Source organism: Megalobrama amblycephala, linkage group LG18 (genome assembly GCF_018812025.1).
Source record: "Megalobrama amblycephala isolate DHTTF-2021 linkage group LG18, ASM1881202v1, whole genome shotgun sequence".
Classification (NCBI taxonomy): Eukaryota; Metazoa; Chordata; class Actinopteri; order Cypriniformes; family Xenocyprididae; genus Megalobrama; species Megalobrama amblycephala.
This window is the reverse complement of record NC_063061.1, coordinates 15,033,885-15,061,509: the sequence shown is the minus strand read 5'-3', so window position 1 is coordinate 15,061,509 and position 27,625 is coordinate 15,033,885. Positions and strand designations below refer to the sequence as shown.

The 27,625-nt window shown below is 38.4% G+C and overlaps 1 protein-coding gene across 1 annotated transcript in view; it reads right to left on the bottom strand.

Moving 5' to 3' along the window:
* The window catches only part of pcxa (pyruvate carboxylase a), a 180,756-nt gene that overhangs the window by 74,232 nt on the left and 78,899 nt on the right, over positions 1-27,625 (bottom strand). Inside the window, exon 10 of the mRNA XM_048167549.1 lies at positions 2,147-2,329. Coding sequence (XP_048023506.1) covers positions 2,147-2,329 — 183 coding nt within the window. The remainder of the gene's footprint in view (positions 1-2,146; positions 2,330-27,625) is intronic.

The window sequence follows — 27,625 nt, the reverse complement described above, 5'->3', positions numbered from 1 at the left end:
CTTTGGTTCAGTTTTTGTTAAGTCAGACTAAAGGCCTGTTCACACCAAGAATAACTATAACAATAGCTATATTAGCATCCACTCCAGCACACAATAACATTGTTTATTATAATCACACTGCATCCCTTCATGTCATCTGCCACTCATGATGTTCCAAACCACAAATACTTCTGATTTAGTGGGTAGTACCTGCTGTTCTTCTCTCATCTCAACCACCTTCTCTCTTTATTTTACTCTCAGTCTCCTAATCTCACTGTCTCTTCTCTTCCCAAAGCTGATCTTCAATTTATGCAGCATCTCATTTTTATCTGTCAGTGAAGTAAACAATTGGTCAACTGATATTTATATCTTTGTTTTATGAATAATTTTCTTACGCAAGTGAATCTGCTGAAGGCCACCAGGAAAGCTTTGTAACCACGTTTATTAAATTCATTTACAATATGCACATATTAATTATTAATCTTATGCTTAATACGCCAAAAACAGCTCCGTTAATGTTTCTTGTCTCTCTAATTGACAATTACGAATTACATTACATGAATCACGTAAATTATATATTTTCAGTTTAAAACTGGGAAAGTTTATTCATTTAAATCCCTGATTAACTATGTCAGCTGTTTAACATTTCTATCGTAAAACAGCTGGCGAATATTAAATGTTTAGATTAGCTACTTACATCTTGTCTTGCACTTTATACTCACCAACTGAAGCTTTATTTTTGGGAGATACCATAGTCTACAGCTCTACCACTGGAGAAACATAACGGCCAACTTAATCACGTTTGACTTGATAATCACGTTTTTTTAATAGTATTACAGCTTTGATGTCATTGAATACCTGTCAGAGTTGTGCAGCATTCATAGTGCCATAAACTGAATAAAAATGGTCTTTTTTCCCCATTGTTAACTCTAAAAATAGATCAATCCAAACCAAAGTTTAATAGCAAACATGTCAAAGATTTCCATTTCTCATCAAACATTTTGATATGGCCACTGAGGCAGCTCATGAATTATCTTAGTGTTATGCAATACCCTTGCAGCACCAAAGTTAAATTAAAACCAGGCAACTATTTCACAACTTTTAGTATTTACACCTTGGCAAAATATACAGAGGTCCAGACCTCTATGGTCATATCCCCATTTCATCCCAAATAAAATGCAGCGTTCTGAAAATTCTCAGATTATAGCAGGCAAAACAAGACAGGTTCTCTTAATAGTCTCCAAATATAATATCTGAAGAAGACGCTTACAGGAAAGTTCCTTCCCTAATGGTTTATGTAAACACATTTATTTTATTCAGGCTGATTAAGTGCAAACACTCCATGACAACTTCTCCCATCTGCACCCCTCCCTACCTCTCAAACCGGCACATCAGAAAATGGTGAGGTCTAAACCCTTTATCTGAGAGTGCCATTAGTGCCATTACTCCAACTCTGATCACATTATGCTGATAAATACCATTTTATATGTGCATGTTACCATCTATGGCCTGACGTGACTCATCCAGTGTGCTCAGGTTTGCGTGTGTGGGAGATAAAAAAAAACACTCAAGATCTTCAAAATGGAAATGCTTCTAACTCACTCAAGGTCTGATCAGAGCCTCAGATGGCAGCCAGCATGATGGGTGACAAGACCGTGAAATGTCTGCTGCTCAGATGTGTTTCAAAAGAACAACACATTTAACTGGGGAAAAGAGAATCCACAGGTTCCGTCACGGAAGAGAAAAAAAAATAATAAATCACATCATCTGATTTCTTACTCCGTTTTTCATGTCAGGATTCCTGTGTTCCTGTCATGCTTGTTTTTTTTCAGGGGAAGTTACCATTTTCTCCATTGTGCGCTCTGACCAGGAGCGTAGCAGCTATTATAAGAGGGCGATGTCATGGAACTACTGAATATTAATTAGATGATGTCCAATTAATATTCATGAGCTAAGCTGGTAAGTTTTATATTTTTTTTCCTAAAGGAATTGACTAAAGGCATGACATTTACTCAAAATCTTTTTGACCAGCACACTATAATAATGGCACAAACGATCACAGTTTGACACCACAGCACCTTTAAAGGTGCAACTGAAACCATTTCCAAAGGTCTTCACTGATCGCAGTCATCGTTTATGCAAGCACTGTTGTCGAGAAAAGCCTTACCTTGACCCCACGGACTCGGAACTCCGCTAACGCTCGGCTCATTTTGGCAGAGGCCGCCGGCAGATCCTTTCCACTGGCGATGACTTTCACCAGGAGAGAATCGTAATGAGGGGAGATGACAGCACCCTGGAAGGCAGACGCGCTGTCCAGCCTGATACCCATGCCCTCTCCACTGCGAAAGACCTACACAAGAGGAAAGAAGATGATGGTCAGAATACAGATTAAGACTAAACTTCATGTACATGCTTGAAGGACTGCACTTGAAAGAAGTAAGATTTTAGACTTCAGAAAGGCAATATTTTAGACTTTTTATGCCGACACTGACTTTTTACACTTTCACATTTTATTTTTACACCTTATTTTCACACCTGAGGAAAAAGTAATTTTAGATTCTTGAAAAGAGTCTATAGTTACATTACACCGGATGCAAACAAAGCATCATGACTCCCTAAATCGATGCTTTTATAATCAATAAAGTTGTCAACACTAGAAGAATCTGTGGTCTTCAGATTTTTTTTTTTCTACACATTTTACAATTAATTTTTCCCTGCACATCTGAAATTATCATTTTAACATAATATAAAAATTATATATAAATATGATTACTTAATAATAATTTCTGTTTATAAACATACAATTTTGTTAATACAATACAATAATAATAATAATAATCACTTTTGATTTTCTGCTCTTGTTTCTTCAGTTGCACTAATATTAATTGTCAAAAATTACTTCACTTAATCCAGTGTTTCCCAACTGGAGTGCCGTGTACATAAAAAAAAATCCTTCAAGCATTTTTAAATTGCTAAAATGTGTAAAAACAAATTTATTATGTACCATCAATCTTTAATGTCTCCAATAACAACAAATAACACAAATCGTTGCGCATGATTTTCATTCCCCTGTTCCCATCCAAAAAGTGCACACAAAGTCACCTTTCAAACAGCTTGCGAGCACCAAATTAATTTCTTTTTCATGGCTTGTCACGCTTATGGTCAAATACACATGTAAATATTCTCACAGTGTCCGTCTTGTTGCATATTCACATAAACATACTGGTTATGTCCTAAGTGAACAAACACTTCAGAAACAAAATGCAAGTGTAACATGATGTCTGTGTTGTTAATGTTAATCAAACAACTAAAGACAAAAAGATAATCACTCACTGTTCTTGACTGAATAACTTTTGTAATTTTATTTGATGATTAATCTGTATTTAATATGAAAAATATCTACATGAGTGTATATACGGCAACTCTTCCTTATGGTATCGAAAATCAATACTTTTCAAGGTATCGTATTGTTAGTATCATGACAACACTAGCGTAAACATTTTTTGAGAATTTTCAAAGGGTGCCATGACTGAAAAAAGGTTGGGAAACCCTTGAAAAAGTAGACTTAGGGGCCGTTCACACAGAACGCATCTTTGCGTCTAAAAGCGCTCAGGAGTGGTTTTAAAAAAAGCGCAGCGTAGAACGAGAGTCTCGAGACCCGCTTTTGAGATGTGAGGCAATAACGACAACAACGGAAATAATAGAAATAGGTAAATGGCAGAATTGACAGTAGTTTTGACATGGAAAAAAAGAAAATAAGATAATAATGAGCGTCTCCTCCGCCATGTAGCCATTATATAAAACAGTTGTCATGCCAACTCGCAACGCTTGCCCCGCCTCCGAGTTCTTCTGATTGGAACTGTTTTGGAACTGATATTGATGAGCGACGCTGCGTGTAAAAGTTGAAATTCTTTTAACTTGACACGGCGTCTTAAAAACGCAGCGCTCATGTGTGAGGCTCTGCAAAAGACGCAAGACGCGAGCGTAACGGTCATGCACGTCCGTCAAGCGCGTGTTTACATAGAAAAACAATGGGAAAGTAGCGCATTGGAATAGAAAAACGCGTTCTGTGTGAACGGCCCCTTAGGGTGTTTTCACACCTGCAGACCGATTGTGTTGTTCTGAAACAGGGACTTAATTTGTTACAATGTTGCATTTTCTTCTTGGTTCGGTTTGCTTTCACAAGGCAATATTTCAAAGCGTACCAAAATGTGTTTATGCAAGTCACAAGCGTGTCCCCTTATTGGTCAGAATTTGCTATGTGTCATCCATTAAAATGATTGACAAGTTTGCTTCATGAGCTTATTGTGGCTAGTACTTTCTAGACACACGCAAACACTATATGAATGTAGCCGTCATTCCTGCTGTTAAATTATGTACTACATTCATACTAATTCAAGCGCAATCACTGTATCTCCCAGCGCTGTCTAAACTGTGTCGAGACACATGCAAACACTATATGAATGTTATAATGCAGCTAGAGTGGGAATCAAGGCTTCGGGACAGCATTCTTGCAAGGAGAAGCAGGATTACACAACATTTTAAGATGAAAAAATCTTTGTTTTTAACTGCAGTAGCCTAACTATTGTGCTCACTAACAGAATCAAACACTGCTGCATTTTATATAACACATTTCCCGTTATGAATCATGATATCGTTTGGTTCATTGGTCCGTTGGGTCAGATTTTAACACCACAAGCGAACCGCCCCAAAGTTCGTTTGCAATCGGCCCGAGACCACCTCGTTCAGGCGACCTCGGAGTGATTGTTTTGGTGCGGGTCCGAGCGCGACTGCAGTGTTCACATATACCTAAATGAACCGAGCCAAGGGAGAAAACGCACCAGGTTGCGAAACAAACGCTCAGGTGTGAAAACACCCTTAATCTCCTAATTTTAACCCTGTCCATCTGAAAAAAATTGATTTTTTTTTTATGAAATTTTATGATAGTTACATAAAAGCTATAATTTTCTGTTATTTGGGCTTCTAATTAATATTCTTTTCTAAACCATTTTTAATTTCTGTCAGACTATTTTCAAATAACAATTATACATTTCAGCTGAAAACAATTTGGATCTCATTTTCATTTTACTGTTGTTAAAACAACGTTTTGAGCTTAGTATTTTCTAGGCTGATTCCACAAAATGTATTTAAATTGGGTGAAATGTGTTAATTGGCACTCAGAGTTCTAAACTGTTCTCAGAAAATACATCAAATGAACCAAATATTCCCTAAATATAAACACAAGGGGCAGGGTATTTTGCATGAGTATCATTGATGGGTGAACAGGTAAAATTGGCTGTTGAAATGATGTGCGCAAGATCTCAAAATATGTTGTGTGGATTGAAGGGTTTGAATGCAGTGTTTAAAGGTCCAATTGAGCGATTTAACAAAACAGCTCTTCAGGGTGAGGCACAGGAGGCGGCCTTCAGTCGCTTACCTAAGCAGGAGGTTAAAAAAAAAAAAAAAAAGCAACAATTTAAAAAAAAAAAAAAAAAAAAAAAAATCTAACATTTCACAGAGAGCTGCCCCTTGAACTGTACAAACATTCATCCTGCAAAAATAGAGCAACCGTCAACACAAGTACCTCAGGGGAGTGTGCAGGCAATAAGAACAAATTGAGGAAAAAACACTGACACACACAAACATGCACACAAAACACACACACTGCAGCCAACTGGCAGCAGTCATTTACCGTTGGAATTGTGCTCAGTCTCAGCCTCTGGCATCCACATTACAATCATCAGCACAGTAAAATTGATGTGCGCAGCAGAGATACAGGCACCAGTGGAGGTATTGTTAGGGTGGGGTGTTAAAGAGGGATATAATGACAAGTGAGAAACAAACAGAAATAGAAAAAGAAGCCGATGCCTTGGCTTCATTACAGTCGCACTTTAGGTAATGGCTACGATTGCTCAACATCGATTGGGTCGCCACTTACGACATAAGACATGCTAATGAACAGTAAATCCACCAGAGATTATACAAACATTGCCACGGCAATCCAAAAAGAGAAATTTGATAGCATTCAAACTGAGTAGAAATTTGATTTGATGCCAGTAATGGCTTCTGCCAGACTGCCACACAGTGAGATGACCGTCACAGAGGTAAGACAGCATTTCTCTGTCATTTACACCCTGAACGCCTGTAATGAGTGAATGAATGCAATTAGCTTTTTTATTATTATTATTAAAAAGTCTACAAAAAGTCTTTCTTTCAGCTAAAGAAATAAAAGACCCACATTGAAAAAATTTGGCGATGAAACGATTCACAATTTTTTGAAGTAGAAAGACTTTTTTCTTGTAAAATGTACTCCAATCATCTTTGTTTTATTTACAACTAAAATCACTTTTACAGTGCACTTTATATGTTTTCTTGTTGAATATAATGACATTTCAGAACTGGGATTCACATTGCCTTTTCAGTTACAATTTCAATTACAGTCAAAAAAAAATAAAAAAATATCAGAAACACATCGTATCATTATCTGACAAGCTCCATGCTGATCCATCCGGCTCAGCTTTGTTGAGAAAAATGAGACAGGGCAGCCATAACAGCAATCCAAAGCTGTGTACTTGGCTTTTCATTATCAGATAGATGCTTTAGGACAGGATTTCTGTTGAAGCGCCACTGATCTGGGTCACAGCAAGACTTCTGGAGGAAGTGTGTGTCACAAAGAGATCTGGAAAGGAAGGAAGGCAAGCCAAAGCTCTGCATGGGTCAGTCTTATTCTCTCTTTGTTCTTCTCATCTCTCATTCTGTTTCTTTCTTGCTGGATGCAATTATGAAGCTTGGGAGAAGGGCTCAAATGGATGCTCAGACTGATGCTTGTCTTCTTCACCACCAGGGGCTTGAGTCAAATGAGAGCTTTAAATACAATTACAAACCTCTACCTGCCATGCTGAGAGGAGACACAAAGGAGGAGGGAAAACTTTGAGCTGCGTTCTGATTCACCGGGTCCCTACACAGCATTCACACTGAGTAGGGCCTGTGTAGATGATCGCAACAAAATTTGTTTATTTGGAACAGTGCAACATTAATAAACAGACACCACTTATGCCTGGCTCACACTACAGGAATTTTAGGCCGATATTATTCCCCTCCCGAGAATCGGAGAAAAAATCTTGTCGAGGACATTGATCGGCTCCGATGTTCGGCGCAGATTATGTGGTAATGTGAGGCGTTCACAGATCGAATCTTGCACCTCCCGATCTGCTCTCACACAAATCGGGGCCGCCCCGATCATATCAAACATGTTTGATATTTAGGATTTTAAATCGGGAAGATTACGTCAGTTCTTTAACAACAGCCAATGAGAGAAGTGAATGAGAGCACTTTTAAAATTGCGACCGCGAAACCAGCTGCTGTATGAGTCCGTTGGACAGTGGAGATGGCGGAACGGTGCATTGAAGTGTTGCAACAACACAACTTCTTGAATAACGCGTCTTCAAAAAACATGACACAACCGTACAGACAAAGAGAAAAGCTGAGGAGAAATCACTATGGTTTTGAACATACCGGGTGAGTGTAGAAAGCTGCTAGCAAATGTAAACATACCTTTTTATCTCAGTGACGAATATGTTTACATCCGCTTCCCAATGAAATCACGTGAGGCTCTTCTAGGTATGATCATCTTAACAATATCCTGTAGTGTGTGCTGCGCTACAAATTTGAAATCTTGTAGTGTGTGCATGTTTGAGATTTGTGAGAATAAAATCTGTGAAGATTCTCCTTATATGTGTGCTGCAACCAGATTTCATATTCGGTTAGGATTTAAAAACTCCTCTAGTGTGAGCTCGGCTTTAGAGATTCTGGGTATAGGATGACATATACATGTGTAAATACATACAAATAACCAAACTCTCATTTATACAAACCATGTTTACAACCATGTATATTAAATAGACTACTACTTTTATTCAACTAGCACATGGCAAATCGATCAAAAGTAACAGTGAAGACATTTTTAATGTTATAAAATGTTTATTTTTCAAAAAATGCTGTTCTGTTGAACTTTCTATTCATCAAAGAATCCTGAAAAAAAATTCAGGGTTTCCACAAAAATATTAAGAAGCACAACCGTTTCAGCATTGATAATAATATGAAATGTTTCTACAGCACTAAAACAGCACATTAGAATGATTTCTGAAGGATCATGTGACACAGACTGGAGTAATGATGCTGAAAATTCAGCTTTACCAAAGTTCATTTCAATCCTTTAATTTCACTTGGCGGCCATCTTTGAAACGCCTCTCAGGCATGCAAGTGCAGCTCCTATCTCTTTGAATAGGGAAACATCCGAAGCGCCGATCCGAATGGTCAAGCACCCACGGAAAAATACGAGATATTCTCCATTGATTTTAACCAATAGAAAATCATTTGTAGCTTTCAGACACGATCTTCACCCTTTTTATAGTTTATTTAAGGCCGTTTCTATGGCGATATTTTAATGGCAAACGTCGAGAGCGCATCCAAGTGATGCGCGCGAGCACAAATGGCTCTGCTCTCGATCAGATACATGCGCGCGCTCCATGGGTGATGTGGGGCACTGGGCACCCACCGGCAGAAACATAAATCAGCGCCTATGGAAACATCAAATTCTTAATAAAATTTAATTTCTTAATAAATTTAATATTTGAAATCATCAATGAAATCTGACAACAACTGTCTCAGAAATGTTGTTTATAAACGCTCAAATCATGACAAACGGTATTTTTCAGGCTGGATCAAGCTAATACCCTGTGAAGTCTTTGCAGGGGACTACTGGGCGACTGGAACATGCCTACAGACTTTTATTAGAGTCACTTCTGAAACTCTTAGGCATGAAAGAGAACAACAGGGAGACAGAGCAGGAGAGAGTGATTTCAGTAGGTGAAGGGTAGACTTTTAGAGACAGCAAGAGAAAAATGGTAATAGAGGGAACGAGATCCCACAGTTTCTGAGCTCCTTGCAACCCTGCATGCTCTAACAGGCAGAAAACCATCACAGGAACTCCAGAGGGAGATGAGCGAGAAACGTTCAACCGATTGTTTTATCTCGGAGGGAATATGAAATGTGACACATGGAAGATTGTGTCTTTGAGCATGTCAACCTAATCAAAATCATTCCTTTTAAAAAAAGATCTAATTTATTTTGAAAGTTTTTCTTATCTATAAGAAGATGCAAGATATGAGTTCAGAGCAGCACTTTTTTGCCTTCTGTCAAAAGATGGACTGGGACTAAAACTTCCCACTGCATCATGTGTGCATATAATACCTACCTAGTTGATAAATATTTAAGGATTTTGACATGTGAAACAACTTTTTACATTACAAAAACAGCACAAATTACATAATGTGTGTTAAAAAAAAATCATAGTTAAAGGTTTCAGTGGTCAAACGTTTAGAATGTTACAATAATATCACAGACAAGAGAGCTTGATTTTACTGACTTCATTAACTGGACCTGCATTGTACAGTGATACTACATCATTCATCCCACATCATGTTTGATTCGTAGCATGGGAAGCAGATTCTTGCAGACAGAAAGCAGCAGAACGGGTGGAGGGCAGTATAGCATAGTGAGCTAGAAAATGTTACCTGCTAAGACACAAATCATTTTAAGAAAGAGTGATGGATGGAATTTAAAGCGGACTCAACCCCATTACACTGAGTTACAGAGTAGTGGAGTGTTGGAGAAGCTACTTTGAAACTTTAGCTTGTCAAACTACTCATAATTCATTTATTTTTTTAAATTAAAGTTTAAAAAGTACTTCACAACACTACAAGAAATACATTGTATAACTACTAGGGACACTTGGCTCACAAGACGAGACATGAGATTGAGTTATCGAGAACAAGTCGAGATTTTTTTACACAGTATTTTTAAGAAATCCTCAATGACGAAATACATGACTAGAAAAATAGTCTGCAGGTACATCTGAAATGTTTCAACTAATCATGACTTGTAATGAATGTCATTTCAGCTCTACTTTCTGAAAACTTTTGACCTCCTGATTGAACTCCTTTCCACAAATTTATCATATAAATAAAAACAGTATAGATAAAAATGAATAACACAGTTTTCACCCTAGTCTTAAGTGCAAACAATAAGTGCAAAAACTCCTAGTTGTTAATATAATACTACAGTATTATATTACAGTGCAGCAAGCAAAGCTCGTCTTCTTCTTGTGACAGACAGCCTCAAGCCGATAAGCAAGAACAAGATTTGATGTAGTATGTCCTCCATTGTTGTTTACTATATCGTTTTCTTCTTCGCGCGAGAATGACGTCGATCACTATTTTCCGGCTACACCACGCCTATCAAGTAAGAGTACTGTTTGCGGTGGAAACGCAAGCCTGATCAAGGTGTACCGCTCCGAACCGTACCGAACTGTACCGAACCGAACCGTATCGCTCAGTGGAAACGAGGCATAAGCTAATCATATGACTGGTCTTTGACCAGGGGCATATTCTTCGTACGTCGCTAACTCACTTAGCTGGATTTGACTGATGGCGATTTGGCATGATCTTGGATTGTTCGGTTCTTCGACGCTCATCCTGAACTTGCTGTCATAGCAACAGGTCCGTAAGCTCAAACCTGCTCGGGAGCAGGCTTATTTCATGTAAACAGGATTGGACTGCATCTTTTTAAGCGGAGGTGATGCTTAAAGTCTGTCCCAGCCACTGCTACTTTCCCACAAGAGTACCCTAATGTAAACCAGGGACAATAATAATGATTTAAAAATAAATTTGCAAATAATACTATAATGCCGTGTAGTGTCATAATATAGACACCTACAGTTTTACTCTTTGAGAGATTCATTCGTGAGGGAATAATTACGTAATAATTTTTATTGGAGTCTTACACACATGATGTACAGATGTCTATGCCGTACATGCATTTGTGCATTTGAACCGCGACAGATATTATGGGAGTGGCTTGATGAAGCGCAGGAGATGCAGATAACTTGATCTTGACCCTTAAGAAACTTTAATTAGTGCTGTCAAATATGCTTCAAAGGTAAATTAGTTGCTAATTACAACATTGAAATAAAAAATTGCCTGTACAAATTCTAGAAATTGTGAATATAGCCTAAATAATTGGGTAATCATGTAAAAAAAAAAAAAAAAATTGTGCACATTTCATTTATCTATTATAACATGTCTTATAAATGTCTAGAAATTCGTCAAGTTTTTCATCAGGTGTCTTTTCTCATTCTATGATGTCATTACGTTGCCGTCTTAACTCCAGCCAATCGCTGCATTGCTGATCGTGGTTTCGTGTATCGATTACATCTGCCCTTTTCATGGAACACGAGAACACGCAGTAATCTTAGACAACTTAATCCAGATATTTTAATCCAATCTGCAAATTCGTTTGAAGAACCAAATTAGCCAGAGTTCAGTTATCACAATTAGAAGATCTGGCATCTGTCAAATCATCTCAGATGTATTAAGCGAGGTACGAAGAATATGCCCCTGAGCATCCTTAGTCTGCATTTTCTGTACATTTCATGTTGACATAAAATATTTCTCTCACAGTACTCTCTCAACATTCAAAGTGGAAACAGAGACCCAATTTTTCTATAAGCTTGATACAGAGCTAAGAGATGGTTACAACTACACAGCCCAGCCTATGTAAGCGTACATATTGAGAGATATTTGCAGGCATCAGGGAGTCGCTTTCAAAATGTGGGGTATTGAAATAGCATTTGAATGCGCGCTCGCGTTTTACTTTCACTTTCACGCATACTCTGTGAAAAGGGAGCGGCAGTGCTGAGCGCACATTCTACAAGATAAGACATTTGTGAGACACTTGGGCTCTGTTGTGCAACGAATCCTCCGCCATGGTCTTGTCAGTCATCTCGTCATGTGATCAGTGAACTCTGATTCCTGCTGCACTACGTACGACTCTGCAGCTTGTGTTGGATGAGCTGGATGGAATTAAAGCGACTGTTATCCAACTGAATTAAATTGTTTTTTTCATTTCTATAAAAAGCAAAAAAGACAGCGGGGGAGTAATGAACAAACCCGATTCCAAAAAAGTTGGGACACTGTACAAATTGTGAATAAAAACAGAATGCAATGATGTGGAAATTTCAAATTTCAATATTTTATTCAGAATACAACATAGATGACATATCAAATGTTTAAATGATTTTAAATTTCATAGCATCAACACATCTCAAAAAAGTTGGGACAAAGCTATGTTTACCACTGTGTGGCATCCCCTCTTCTTTTTATAACAGTCTGCAAACGTCTGGGGACTGAGGAGACAAGTTGCTCAAGTTTAGGAATAGGAATGTTGTCCCATTCTTGTCTAATACAGGCTTCTAGTTGCTCAACTGTCTTAGCCCTTTTTTGTTGCATCTTCCTCTTTATGATGTGCCAAATGTTTTCTATGGGTGAAAGATCTGGACTGTAGGCTGGCCATTTCAGTACCATTTCAGTTCTACGCAGCCATGATGCTGTAATTGATGCAGTATGTGGTCTGGCATTGTCATGTTGGAAAATGCAAGGTCTTCCCTGAAAGAGACGACATCTGGATGAGAGCATATGTTGTTCTAGAACTTGGATATACCTTTCAGCATTGATGGTGCCTTTCCAGATGTGTAAGCTGCCCATGCCACACGCACTCATGCAACCCCATACCATCAGAGATGCAGGCTTCTGAACTGAGCGCTGATAACAACTTGGGTTGTCCTTGTCCTCTTTAGTCCGGATGACATGGCATCCCAGTTTTCCAAAAAGAACTTCAAATTTTGATTCGTCTGACCACAGAACAGTTTTCCACTTTGCCACAGTCCATTTTAAATGAGCCTTGGCCCAGAGAAAACGCCTGCGCTTCTGGATCATGTTTAGATATGGCATCTTTTTTGACCTATAGAGTTTTAGCCGGTAACGGCGAATGGCACGGTGGATTGTGTTCACCGTGTTTTCTGGAAGTATTCCTGAGTCCCTGTTGTGATTTCCATTACAGTAGCATTCCTGTATGTGATGCAGTGCTGTCTAAGGGCCCGAAGATCACGGGCATCCAGTATGGTTTTCCGGCCTTGACCCTTACGCACAGAGATTGTTCCAGATTCTCTGAATCTTTGGATGATATTATGCACTGTAGATGATGATAACTTCAAACTCTTTGCAATTTTTCTCTGAGAAACTCCTTTCTGATATTGCTCCACTATTTTTTCCACAGCATTAGGGGAATTGGTGATCCTCTGCCCATCTTGACTTCTGAGAGACACTGCCACTCTAAGAGGCTCTTTTTATACCCAATCATGTTGCCAATTGACCTAATAAGTTGCAAATTGGTCCTCCAGCTGTTCCTTATATGTACATTTAACTTTTCCGGCCTCTTATTGCTACCTGTCCCAACTTTTTTGGAATGTGTAGCTCTCATGAAATCCAAAATGAGCCAATATTTGGCATGACATTTCAAAATGTCTCACTTTCAACATTTGATATATCTATATTCTATTGTGAATAAAATAAGTTTATGAGATTTGTAAATTACTGCATTCCTTTTTATTCACAATTTGTACAGTGTCCCAACTTTTTTGGAATCAGGTTTGAAAATGCATTGGTGGCACATTCTATCCTAATTTCACCCTCATGCTGTGTCATGGCAATGTCACGAGGCAGCTTTTCACCTAGACGAGAAATCTTGTCACATTTTAATCTCATGAGATCTCGTGGCAAAGATCTCGTCACACCCCTAATAACTACTAAAGATATAAAAAGTTTAAAATTTTTAAAAGACAAGACATAATACAATTAGAATGAATTCTTATAAATGTACACTACTGTTCAAAAGTTTGGGGTCAGTAAGATTTCTTTCTTTTTTTGAAAAATATTAATACGTTTATTGAGCAGGGAGGCATTAAACTTATCAAAAGGTGTCAGTAAAGACATTTAAAAAAAGTTATTTTGAACTTTCCATTCATCAAAAAATCCTGAAAAAAGTATCACTGTTTCCACAAAAATATTAAGCAGCACAACCGATAATAATTTCTTGAGCAGCAAATCAGCATATTTTTTTAAGGATCATGTGACACTAAGGACTGGAGTAGTGATGCTGAAAATTCAGCTTTGCCAAACATAATAGGAAAAAAAAATGACATTAATAAATCAAAGTAGAACATTTTAATTTAATTAATTTTATTCAAATAAATGCATCCTTGGTGAGCATAAGAGACTTTTTAAAAAAACATGAAAAAATCTTGCCGACCCCAAACTGAGTCTGAGACTAGCTCACCAGCAAAACTCCCTATACTCAGTCCATCCCTCCTGGCTTAGTATTCAAGTGCAGAAGTCAAGTATGAGTAGAAGTGGCAGACGCTAGAGAATAAGAGGTGAGACACAGGCCTACCGGATGTGACCTGAAGAAAGGGCACTGGTTGCCTGGTGAGACAGAAATCTATCAGGGTAAATGCAGTCTGTGTGAGAGCTGCAGATGCGCTTTTGTGTGCGAGTGTGCAGTGACATTTCCACATTACAGTGAGTAATGCCACAGGCTCCAGCTCATCAGTGTGCAGGTGTGTGCGCTTGGGCACATGTATCGCACTCCATCTGGAGATCGAACCAATCAGAGGTGTGAAGTGTCGTGATCTGGGAGTGCTGGTGCAACATGGGATAAGGACATACATGCATATAAATAAACAGGGCATGGTCTGAACAGTGATCTATGCGCATTACTTCCACTCTCGAGTTGCTACAGCATTTGGGTAAACTCAAAACTGCCAGCTGCCAATCAAGTCTTTTCCTGCCCACCCCTTCTTTCCCTCGTGTTTACACAGCATCCCTTTCCTTCTCTCTTAAGTAGGTCACTTCACCTCCCCCGTTTCCCCAACAGCCTCAGATCTGTTTACCCTGAGTCTATGTTAGCATCTCTATTCTGAGGTGCTTAACCTGCACATGTCTGTCCTGAGGTCTGCCCAGCATCCCACTGCAAGGCAAACACTAATTGTGGTAGGCCAGCCCATTGGGGGAAAAACAACTACAAGATAACCTCATGTACATGTATCTCATGCATCTACATGCATCACCAACTACTACTGTAATCATATTGTTATTTTCATGTTACTGCCAATAACTGATGGCAGATATTAAAATTCTGTCTAAACTCTACAAGTGAATTTAGGCATCACAACATTATAATGCACATGCAGTATGAAATATATTCACACTTAAGATTATATTTAATAGTGTTTAAATGTAATTTAATTACAACAGTTTTAAAGATATCAAGTGAGCATTAGATGACAGCAATGGTAATATGCTCATCATAGCTACATTTATTTGATCAAAAATTATATAGTTAAATATAATTAGAATTTAAAATAACTTTTCTATTTTAATATATTTTAAAATGTAATTTATTACTGTGATGACATGAATTTTCAACATCATTGCTCCAGTCTTCAGTGTCACATGATCCTTCAGAAATCATTCTGATTTGCTGCTCAAGAAACATTTCTTCTTATTATCCATGTTTAAAACAGATGTGGATCCTAATATAACCATGATACATTTTTTTCAGAGTTCTTCGATTAATAGAACAGCATTTATTTCACACAGAACACTGTAAAAACAACTTGGTCACTTATTTGTTAATTTAATGCATACTTAGTGAATAAAACTATCATTTTCTTTATTAAAAAAAAACATTGATCTCAACCTTGTGAATAGTATCTAAAAATAAGTCCACAAGTGACTAATGTTAAAAAAAAATATCTAAATATGCATTTGTCTTTGAATCAATTCATTGACATAAATCATCCAAACAAACTGATTTACTAACTTTTTTATTAGATTTCTCAGTTATAAATATTAGACAACCCAGCATCCCATTTACCATCATACCCCTGCAGCCAATTTCAATACATGGTGAACCCTATATCAGAACGATACAAAATTCGGTTTTAGCACTGCTTCAACCCTCCGTTTTGTTGGTCATTCTAGCAGTTTTCCCCCAAATGGGGGACAAGAAGAAACACACCAGCACTTTGACAAGTCCAAAAGGAGCGTGTGCGAGCTTCACTGTGCTGAAAAATACATCACACGGTCTTGTCGGTCTTATCTGTAAGCGCTCCTGGTCTCTCTGGAGGGAGGAAGGGAAGAGCATTGAAAGGGTCGCGACCTCCAGGGCCTCAAAGGTACGACTAAAGAGCGCTTGCTCAAAGCTGTCTCATGCAGCGCAGAAGTTTGCCCCACTTCAATCACAAGGGCTTCATTTTTTTCCTAAGACAGAGGATTAACTGGATTTGATGTCATGAAGTGAAAAATGAATGTGATTTCTGCTATTGTACGTGAGGTTGTGGATCACCCACACTGAGCTGAGGATGAAAAACATCTGAAGGGAGTTTTAAATGCATTATTAGAAAATATAAAATGTTCTAGTTAATAAGAATGAGCTTTGCAGAGCTTGTTTTTTCAACGTTTACATAAGCCCTTTCAGCTGCAAACTGAGGGTTTTTTTTTATGTGTTTAGTTTAACTGAGTCACACACTCTCAAACAAACATTTGGCATCTCCATCCACAACAAAAAACTGGCCCCTGATTCTTTCAAGCTCTCACAGATCGAACAAATCACAGAGACATGGCAACAGCCCAAACCAGCTGTGACTGCCGCTGAGCAATTAGAGCATCAGGGGAAGACACCATCCCTTCTTGACTCTCCTCCATTATCCCTCTGTCGCGCCGGCGTAAGGCACAGGGTTCACATTGTGGACATGTCCTCAGAGGCGAGTGCTGGCAGCTTTTGAGCAGCGTCATAATTACACATTCGCAGACGTCATGAAATAAAGATGCGACAAAGGACCCTGTGGAAATGGGGCCGGAAATGCCATGTGCACGTCCACGTACACACGAAAGAGCCATGAAACATCACGATCAAGTGAGCCCATTATCACACCTCCACTCCCCGCTGTGGAGGGACGGAGGCAAAATGCTAGATTTTCACAGATTTTCTGAAGAAAACATGCTTGTGCAAATGATGTCACCATGATGCTAGAGTGTAGCTATGCAGTTGCTAAAGTATTCTAAGTGGTTGTTAGTTGGTTGCTATGGTGTTACATGTGGTTGCTAATGGGTTGTTTACTGGTCTAAGTCAAAGATCCCAACCTAAAGTCTCGGGCAAGTCAATTATATTTTTTTCCCCATTTTATTTATTCCATGTTGTGCAGTTATTAGTTCATTTTAAAATGAAAATTACCCCAAGATTTACTCACCCTCAAGCCATCCTATGTGTATATGACTTTCTTCAGACAAACACAATCAGAGTTATATTACTAAATATACTGATGCGTTCGAGCTTCATAATGGCAGTGAACGGGACCAACGAGTATGAAGCTGAAGAAAGTGCATCCATCCATTATAAACATACTCCACACGGCTCCGGGTGGTAAATAAAGGCCTTCTGAAGTGAAGCAATGTGTTTGTGTAAGAAAAATATCCATATTTAACAAGTTATTAAGTAAAATATCTAGCATCTGCCAGATCGCTTTCTGTATTCAACTTACAAAGAAAGTGTAAAACTCTAGCAGTTCAAAACACTTACGCTACGCCCTACGACGTCCGTATTCAACTTATGAAGAAAGTGCAACACCTTTCGCAGTTCAAAATGCTTACACTATGTCCTACGCCTTCCGTATTTAACTTATGTTGAATTCAACTTAAGTTGAAAATGGAAGGCAGTCTGGCGGAATCTAGATATTTTACTTTATAACTTGTTAAATATGGATATTTTTCTTCCAAAACGGATTGTTATGCTTCAGAAGGCCTTTATTAACCCCCCGGAGCTGTGTGGAGTACATTTATGATGGATGGATGCACTTTCTTCAGCTTCATACTCGTTGGTCCCATTCACTGCCATTATAAAACTCGGACAAGTCAGGATATTTATTAAAGTCCCTGTAAAGTAATTTTAAAGTATGTGTTCTGAGTTTGTCACACCGCATAAAAATGTGTTATTAACCACCCAGACAAATTTGAATGATTAAAAAAATCTGCAAGTAAATGAAATAAGTTATCAAAATCTCGAAAAAATAGGCAGCGCTCTCTGCTCTCAAACGCTGGGGGCGTGTCCGCTGTCGGTGCTGAAACCACACCCACTCGCGAGAGCTGCAGCCTAAACTGACTTGAGTCTAATAATGAGTCAATCGTACTGATGCATATAAAAAAAATTATTTAGAGGGTTGCAAATTTTAGTGGAGTTACTGTGGACAACCTACTAATCATAACATAAGCAAACTCGGCAACTTACACTCATTGGTGGGCACGTACTGCCGACTGTTGTCGAGTCGACAAATGACGTGCCGCGAGACGGGAGGATGAAGGCCGGGACAGGAGAGACTCTGTCCGGCCCCATATATCATCGGTTATCGGTGGGACGGTAGGAAGGCTGAGGGGGGCCGAGGTCTGTTCAGTCACATTCACCAAAAACAGCGGATTATGTGTGAATCCCAGCTGTCTGATGAAAGTTTGTAAAACTATCCGGTGTAGAACGATCACTTTAGAATCCTTCATATCATCGTTTTAGGAAATTTAAATAAGGAGACCGAGCATATTGTATATTATAACAACCATGTAATATGCATTTGCGTGACGAAGGCATTACTAGCTAAATGTGCAAAGGGCTGTATGACTGTAATGACACTCGAGATTGAGCGAGTGAACCGCTGTAGAGTTAGAGGCGGCGCCACGCTCGGTGCATCATCGACAGTTATATAGTGTTAGGGGATGGGCTATGCTCGGGGGTCCAAGTGCATCATCAGATCCCCGTTTTAGCTCCGCCCAAAAAATCCTGAGCAGAGACTTGGTGAAAAACTGTTTAACGCTCTAACTTCACAATTAAGCATTACACAATTCACAGTCTTTGTAATGTGTTTCAGCAATACATTTGTAACATTTACAAAGTGTTTAGAAAGAATTCTCAGAATTGACTTTACAGGGACTTTAATATAACTCTGATTGTGTTCATCAGAAAGAAGAAAGTCATATACACCTAGGATGGCTTGAGGGTGAGTAAAGCTTGGGGTTATTTACATTTTAAAGTGAACTAATCCTTTAAGGTGCTCTCACTAGCTACAGTATTTCATATTATATTATATATTACATTAAATATTTTATTACAAATGTGTTCTGGGTGGTTGCAAGGGGACTATTTACTGACCTAAGCAAAAAGATCCCACCCTCAAGTGCCAAAACCCACTGGCACAATGCAATTGTTAAGGTATACTGACTGGTTGTTGGTACGTTGCTAAGGTGTTTGGGGTGGTTGCTGCAGTGTTACTTTTTGGCCAAAATGCCTCATTCCCAAATGGACCAGCACAATGCTACCTTGTGTGGTTGCCAAGACATTGCTATGCAGTTGCTAAGGTGTTCTGACAGGTTGTTAGCACATTCCATAAAGACTACACAGCCACAAAACAAAGCAATAAGCAATAAGGAGTTTTGACTTGGAAAGCGAAAAAAAGAAAGAGAGAGCTAACTCAGAGCTGAAAAGAGAGCAAAAGAGTAATCACAACGTGGAGAAAAAGATGAACCCATGAATTAAGGTAGCTGGAGGAGGTTGAACTCCATATATATTCTGCGTTTGTATGATTTCCGTGTGACAAACCTGCATATTACCCACCGGCTTCTCCTATAAAAACAGTCCTTACCGCTCCGACTGAACCACAATTCACCAGAGAATGTCATTCCAGCAGTCAAGATGATGTAAAGTTGCAAACACTGAAACAGCGATATGTAGAGAACCACTCACAAAATGAAACACAACAACAACAGATGTTATAAACAAAAACAGAAGAATAGGAGATAAATTGTGAAGGGGAAAAAAACAAAAATCAAGAAATGTTTCAGATTGAAGGAGAAGCAAGAAGAAAAACCAGACAAAAAGGAAGCACAAACTTAAATGGAAAATTAGAAAGCACAAACACCAACAGACCCAACGAGCGGCAGGAGAAATGAGTAATAGAAGGGAAAGAAAAAAACAAAACAGAAAAACAACAATAGGAGGATGGGGAGGGGGGTTAACAGAGATAGGAGCTGCGGGGAAAACAAAGAAATAAGTAAAGAAAATCTTGGGATGTGCCAGAGAGAAAGATTTCATTACATTCGCCACAAATGGACTGTGATTTTGCAGCATATTTTATTAGGAATAAAATGTCAATCATAGTTAAATTCCAGCCCAACCTATTGGCCCTCCCGGCATGAAAGTAGGGGAGACGAAGAGGAAGTCATGTTCATTTCAACACAATTCAGTAAATGGAAAATTTTCAATTTCATTTCAGGGGCAGACTGAAATATACTGTTTCAGCAAGGTGATGGCACGCTGGAACCAACGAAATGGAGGTCTCAACAAACGTATTACCAGAGGACACAAAATATCCGCTGTATGACAGGCAGCCCAACCGAGGTAATCTGCTGAGATGTTCTGGAATATACAGGGAAATAGATGAAGACATACAGAGAATTTTAAGAAGCTTCAAAGATGAAGACGGACAAAATATGCTTGTCACCAGCAGAAAATACATTTCCCTGTTCAAAACATCGCAAATTAATATGAGAGACTGAATTTAAGATCAATAGAAAGAGCAGGCGTTTAAAAGAGGGGAAGAACAAGGTAATTTATGGAGTAACAATGAGGGATTTAAGATTTAGAGCTTCACATGAACTGCAAACTTCCACTGGATGCATCCAATTTGTCTCCACATACATCAGATAAATTACATTCACTCCTCATTATTTCCGGCATGATCAAAGGTAGCACTTTTCTCAAAATTAATAATGTGAAGCAAAAACTGTGTTCAGTGGACTGATCACTTCTGAAGTCTCATCTTCAGACCGCCCACAGTTTGTTCACTGCCCGTCTGGTGCATTTCAATGTTCATCTACCAATCCATATCTATGTTTACCTGTCAATATTTATATTGGTCTCCGTCTACTACTCTTCACATCTATCCATCCATTTATCTCTCTATGTCTACTTATGTCTATTTATACCTTCCTACTTACCTATTTAATCAGAATATTTGCCTACATCTATCCGGCCATCCATCCACCCAGTCTAATGTTTTATCTATTGTTCTCTCTGTATGAAAGGAGCATGGGCGACATTGGGGGGGAGCCCGGGTATTCATTTCCCATGTTCCCCTCCGTCTCGCGCACAGGTGAGCGTGCAAGCCATTCAAAGATACTCCTTTCCCCCCCAGAGCGTGCGAGCCTTTCAAAGATACTCCTTTGCCCATGAGCGCGGAAAGACGTGTTCGGTGCATGGACACATGGTCATAACATATCATTATTATCATGCTACCTTTATTATTAAATTAATATTGCACTTCATTTGCCGCGCGATATCATAGCGCATCACCGCATAACCAACATGCTGCGAGTACAATAAAATATTAGTTAGATAGCTTACTCATTTAAAGAACAACTTGTTTAACACGAAATACTTCTCGATTCATGAAAAATACTATTTTTTTCTCACTATGGGCCACAAGAGAAATATTAAGAAAATAAATTAGATTAATCTCTCATTGTCTCTAAGGAAATATGCACTGTGAATTATTAAATAAATGAAGTGAATTATTAAATAAATGAGTAAATAAACAACAAGCAAACTTAAACTTGTTTGCTTAAAATTTCTGCGAATAATTTGCTGATGCAGGTACAAAAAAACTTTTGTATCTGCAAAAAAAAAAAAAAGAAAGAAAGAAAGAAAGAAATTCTTGGAAATAACAGTCATTTGAACACAGACATTGAATGTCAAATAAGCACTCAAAATAACCTCATCAGTTAGCCCTACTGAGATAAACACAGGTCAACAGCATTCCAGCAGGTATTGGAAGATGGAGCACAGCATGTACATCACATAACACTCTGAATCCCAGAAACACCTGTTGTCCCCAAACCAGCATTACATCAAGACATGAATAGAGAGGAGCGGCACCAGAGGCATTGAGACACTTTCATCTTATTTAGCTGAGATATGAATATTGCAGCCAGCACGCACAACGGGCAAAACAAATTAATATTTAAAAAAAGTTAAAAGCCAGAGTTTCCAAAGTTTTTTAGTCCCATCTTCCCAACATAACAATGAAATAAACATGAAATCTAAGTATTTACACAAACCAGTTCTTGTTGTGCATGATTCACTGATTAACTTCATAAAGAAAAAAATTTTGCAACTGTAATAAAAACCAAAAATTAAAATTATAAAATGGCCTCTTTTCATAATCCAATCAACTCCCAATGGATATAATCAAGTCTTGCCTTTCACTTTAGACTCCGTTTACATGTACATGGTTATTTTGAAAAACGGAGACATTTCCCTTCATTTGCGCCCTTCGTTTACACGCAAACGGAGAATTCGCCTCTGAAAACGATTCTTTCTAAAAACTCCGGCCAGAGTGGAGATTTTGAAAATCTTCGTTTGCACGTTTGCATGTAAACTGAGACAAACGGGTGTTTAGGCAGCCAACGTCACAGTATGCGCCAGAGCTCGCACCTATGTCAAAAGTGCGACCTATGTTTACATGTGATCATGGAAGCGTTTAGAGTAGCAGTCGCATTTATGTTGGTGCAAACTCTTCTCGTGTGTTTGCATTTGCAAATACAACTGCTCCATTATGTCGAGGAGCAGAGACGAATGAGTGCTCGGAGATCAGCAATTTTGCAACAACTTCGAATCACTTCAAGAGGAATTCGGGATTCTTTTTCGGGATTCTGATTGGCTTACGTGGGCTTGAGCTGCTCGTTACACTCTTGAAGTCATATGTACACTGGTACGTGTAAATGAACACTTTTCTGAAAAGTGTTCTTATTTTTGAAACCGGAGAGGTTGAAATGTCCGTTTATGAAAATAGCCGCCCACGTGTAAACGTAGCTTTAATTCAGAGTTTAGCTCCAACCCCAATTAAACACACCTGAACCAGCTAATCAAAGTCCAATTAGGCATACTAGAAACTTCCAGGCAGGTGCGTTGAGGCACGTTGGAGCTAAACTCTGCAGGACAGTGGCCATCCAGGACCGAGTTTGGAGACCCCTGCTTTAAAACATGTCACATTTTGGAAGTAATATGTTTCATGTCGGCTGTCATTTGGAGAAATATTCATAACATCCAGACATTTATGCTGGGGTGGGGGGAAAATATTCACAAATGCAGATTGTTTATCAAACAATTTTGGATTGTACACAAATTCTAACACCATTTTAAGCATGTCTTAAGTGTCCAAATACTTTGTGGACCCAACAACATCCGAATATGATAAAACCTCCATGAAATAATCTCCATGACATTTTATAAGCCATTTTTATCTGTAGGGGAAGTCAGTTGTTTCTTATTGGTATGGATGTGACAAACTGCTCCACATAAAAGAGAGAAAGCACTAAAGAGCTTTGTTTGAGGCAACTCAATGTTGCAGACAGTGCGTTGGAGGTCAAACTAGTATAATTAAGAAATCTTGCAGGCCTCTGTACCCAGAGAAATGCTTCAGGCTAACCCAAAATCTGCAAACGTGATCCTTCAAAAACCTTTTCTTGTAGACATATTTGTGCAAGAGTGTCTACACACATGCGGCACATGAGACCACAACGGTGCGCCGTATACCTGCCTGAGGTATTGAATTTCGTTTTGTGCTAGATTTAGTTGTGTTACACTTGGCGGTGTTATCATGAAGCTGGAAGGTTTTAGTGCCCCATGAGCCATTAACTGCTGACAAGAGCAAAAGGAGAAAAACCCTCAAGGAAAAAGCAGCACTTTACTTACAGCAAACCGCTCGTGGAGTTGGTCTCAATGGCCATGATTTTACGTCAAGATATATGTCTCCCACGGCCATGCAGATGTCTAAAGGCCGTTCGGGAATCTCAAGTTCTGCTGGATCAGATGAATTAGTAAACGCATTTGGGAGGATGTGGCAAAATCTCTTTACTTAAGGGTAGCTCAGTTGAATCGATTTGTCTCGAAGGGATTCTACTGCTCAGTTTACACTGGAAAGATAGTCATTCTTATTGAACAAGGAACTAATTAGGCAAGATCTTTTTGGCATTATCTGAATTTCAATATAAATGCCTCCAACACCATGGTTTTATCTTGACCAGTCAAAACAATGGATAAAATATGGTTTTAGGTAAAAAGCTTATGCATATGTGTATGTGCACTCATTAAAATGCTCTGATACCAAAAATCGCAATGTGTAGTATTTGTCCAGACAAAGAAACACAGACAGACCATACATAGAGCACAATGGAGATATCAGAGAAGAATGTCTATGAAGTAAATATATGTAATTAACAGAATATTAAACAAGTTAGTCTAAATATTCATGCTATAGCTGCTGTGCGCAAGCTGATATGTGAAACACGCAGAGTGGATTGTGCGCGCAACGGTCGATCGCAAGTTTTCTGTGTGCAAACATTTGAAGCACGTGCCCAGAAAGCTGCCTCTCAGACAGCATGCAAATAGCCTATTAAATTGTGTTCTTTTTTATGTCTTTTTTTGCTTGAATGGACGAATTCACACAAAATTGTCAAAATGAAACAGTCGGTTAAATCTTAAGTGAATGTAAACAGATGTTAAAGAAAACACTTGAGTAACAGTATGTTGGATACTGTATGTGCAGCTCTTAAAGTGACAGCAGCCTAATAAACTACTGCTGTCTTTGTCTTTATTGTTAGATTAACCTTGAGGGCAAAGACAAAATCACTCACTGCTCTTGATTGAGCCCTGCTGGAGCAGCTCTAAATATTCACTGTGCTATTTAAATTAAAGCAGAATCACAGATTCTACATCTTGAAAGTATGACCAATATAAGAATTTTCACTGGAAAATATCATCTGAACAAGTAAGTAACATGTCTGCCACTTTTGTTTTGACCAACTGAGGAAAAAAGCATTAGGCCTACAATAAATCGCGCTGCCAATGATGATTAAATCTAACGATCGCTTAGCTCTGATCACGCCAAACCGTGCAAATTTCTATTACTGTTATATTGTTCTCAAAGTGTTATTGTTAACAACATCAGCACTGCGTGACTGTGTATTTAGTGTGTATTAGCGTTACCTGTAGATTTCAATATCTGTATTCACTCCACAGTCCAAAGTCTTTTGCTTTTTGTCTACGGCTGAATCTCCAGCTGTCACTGATGATTGTCATTTGGATCTTTCTGAATTACAATCCGCCATCAAAATTATTAGTTTAATTATTTCAGCTGCTGTTAGAAAAGGCTATAAATGTGCCGCTACTGGCAGCTTCCTCACATGATATAACTGACTAGCCTCTCGACGGGACTCCTTCCTTTGTTTACAGACGTGACGTAAATGACGCACAGAGGAACTGCTGCATGCTTGAATTTCCCGCGGAAATCCGCCATGTCGCTCTTATTATAAAACATTATTACAAGCTTACCGTTGTGAATTGAGAAGATAATGAGATAGTTTTGAACACTGGCTGGTTATGTACTTGTTCAAAAGTTGATTTTGGATCATTTTTAACCAAAAAAAGTTGCGGACTGCAACTTTAAAGATAAAATATGATAATATGAGCAGTGGAAGTAACAGTAGCTCATAAAATACATTTTAACAAGCATATTTAGGTGTGAAAATAACTGAAGGAAATATCTATTTGCTAAACCAACTAATTTGATTAATATTCTTTTAATTTCTCTGCCAATATTTTTAAAAATCAAGAAAATACAGGTATTAGTACTCGGTATCGGGAAGTACCAAAAATGAAAGTATCTGTATTGGAATCGTTCTGGAAAAAGTACATCCCTATCTAGTTTTTTTGTTAGCAGGAGAAAGGGATGCAGGTTCAAATCCAGACCTAACATATAGTCGTTTAATAAACAAAGGAAAATTGCAACTGAGCAATTTTGTTGTATGGAAAAGAACATACTGTTTCATAGAATAAAAGTCTTATGAATTTGGAGAAACATAAGGGTTGGCAGATGACAGAATTAAAGTTTAAAGTAAATCATCCATGGAAGGCACAATTTAGACATGAAGGCACAATTTCTGCCACAACATTTCAAACAAACATTTATCTACAATAAATGCGCATAACTTAATTCTCAAAAGATACAAGAATTTTGGTAGTTGCATTTAAAATCCTCTCAAAAATTTGTAAAAAGACCTTTGTTCAGGGAAATAAAGGCTTTTTGTGACTTCTGAGCACGTATTTGGAGAGATTAAGAGGACCATTCACAATACATAAACAGAATTTTGGGATGCGTTGTCCTTTTTGGCCTCCTACAGATAACACCATGAGAATATTATTGACCTCTGCTAGTTTTTAAACCACTGTTTTTGATTTATCCTGGTATTTGGAGTCATTGTGATGGTGGTGACTCATCATCAGTTTAAGATAACAGACAGTCAGCTTTATATTCGTGTAAAACATATATTCTTTGAACAACTAGGAATTCTTTCATAATTGGGAAACATACAGACCCTGAGGCAGCAAAAGCAGCTCCACCTCATTACATCGTCTCAGTTCTTTAGTTGGGATGAGATTTGGGTGTTGGTATTGAGCATTTCAGACCATTGAGCACCGCACAACAGTAGAGTTGCTAAACAATCAGCCGGTCTTAAGCTGGATGCCTGAGGCTTCAGAACTCCTGTTGGATTCATTTTCAGTCGTATGAGCTTTAAGTGTTCCTCCAAGGTCCTGTATAAATTACTGTTCATCAGCACTGCACTGCACTGAATAATACTGCAAAGAGCCTGTAGTCAAAATGAAGCATTTATTTAACATGGCAGGGCAGGTTGAACCCATACCCAAAATGATCATTACGCCTGACTCCCACGGGGGGAGATTTAAATGGATAGTTCACCTAAAAATGAAAATCCTGTCAATCATTTCCTCACCCTTATATAATGACTTATGACTTTTATTTTTTCTGAGGAACAAAAAATGAAAAGTAGATATTTTGAAAAATGTCTCAATTTTTTGCTCATACAATATAAGTCAACGGGGTCAAATGACGTTCTTCAAGCCATACAGGCTTGAAACAGCATAAGGGTGAGGAAATTTTCATTTTTGGGTGAACTATCTTATTGAAGAAGGTTAGTTAAAGTGCCCCTATTATGGATTTTTGAAAATTACCTTTCATGCAGTGTGTAATGTAGCTCTATGTGAATGTAAACAGCCTGCATCATAAATAAAGTTATTGTCTCTCAAAAGAAAGAGTCGACTCTGAACCACATAAACGAGTCATTTGTAATTCAAATCCCATTCCGTGAAGTGACACACGTCACAAGTTAATACATTTGCATAATGCCCACCTACATTCTGCGTGGACATCCCACAAAAACCTGAACCCCCCCCTCAAACGCTGTAGCTCGTTAATATGGATAACATGTCACCAAAATGCTGTGCTCTGCACGGTTAAAGTAAATTCAGTTTATTTTCACTTCTAAAAGGTGAAGCTGTGAAGAATCAGTGGTTAAAGATGGGACAGTACCCACTTTATTTAGACCAACTTGCTCAGAATCACAACCTGTAAGTGTGAATAATTATTGGTGCGTATATTTTCTACCGAGTGTTCAAAATACATAGTTTTGTGTTTTAGCTATATTGTGTATGTCACCAGCTAACCGGCTAACTCATGTTTAGGGATGCACGATATATCGGTATCGGCTGAAATATGTTGATTTTTATTATCATC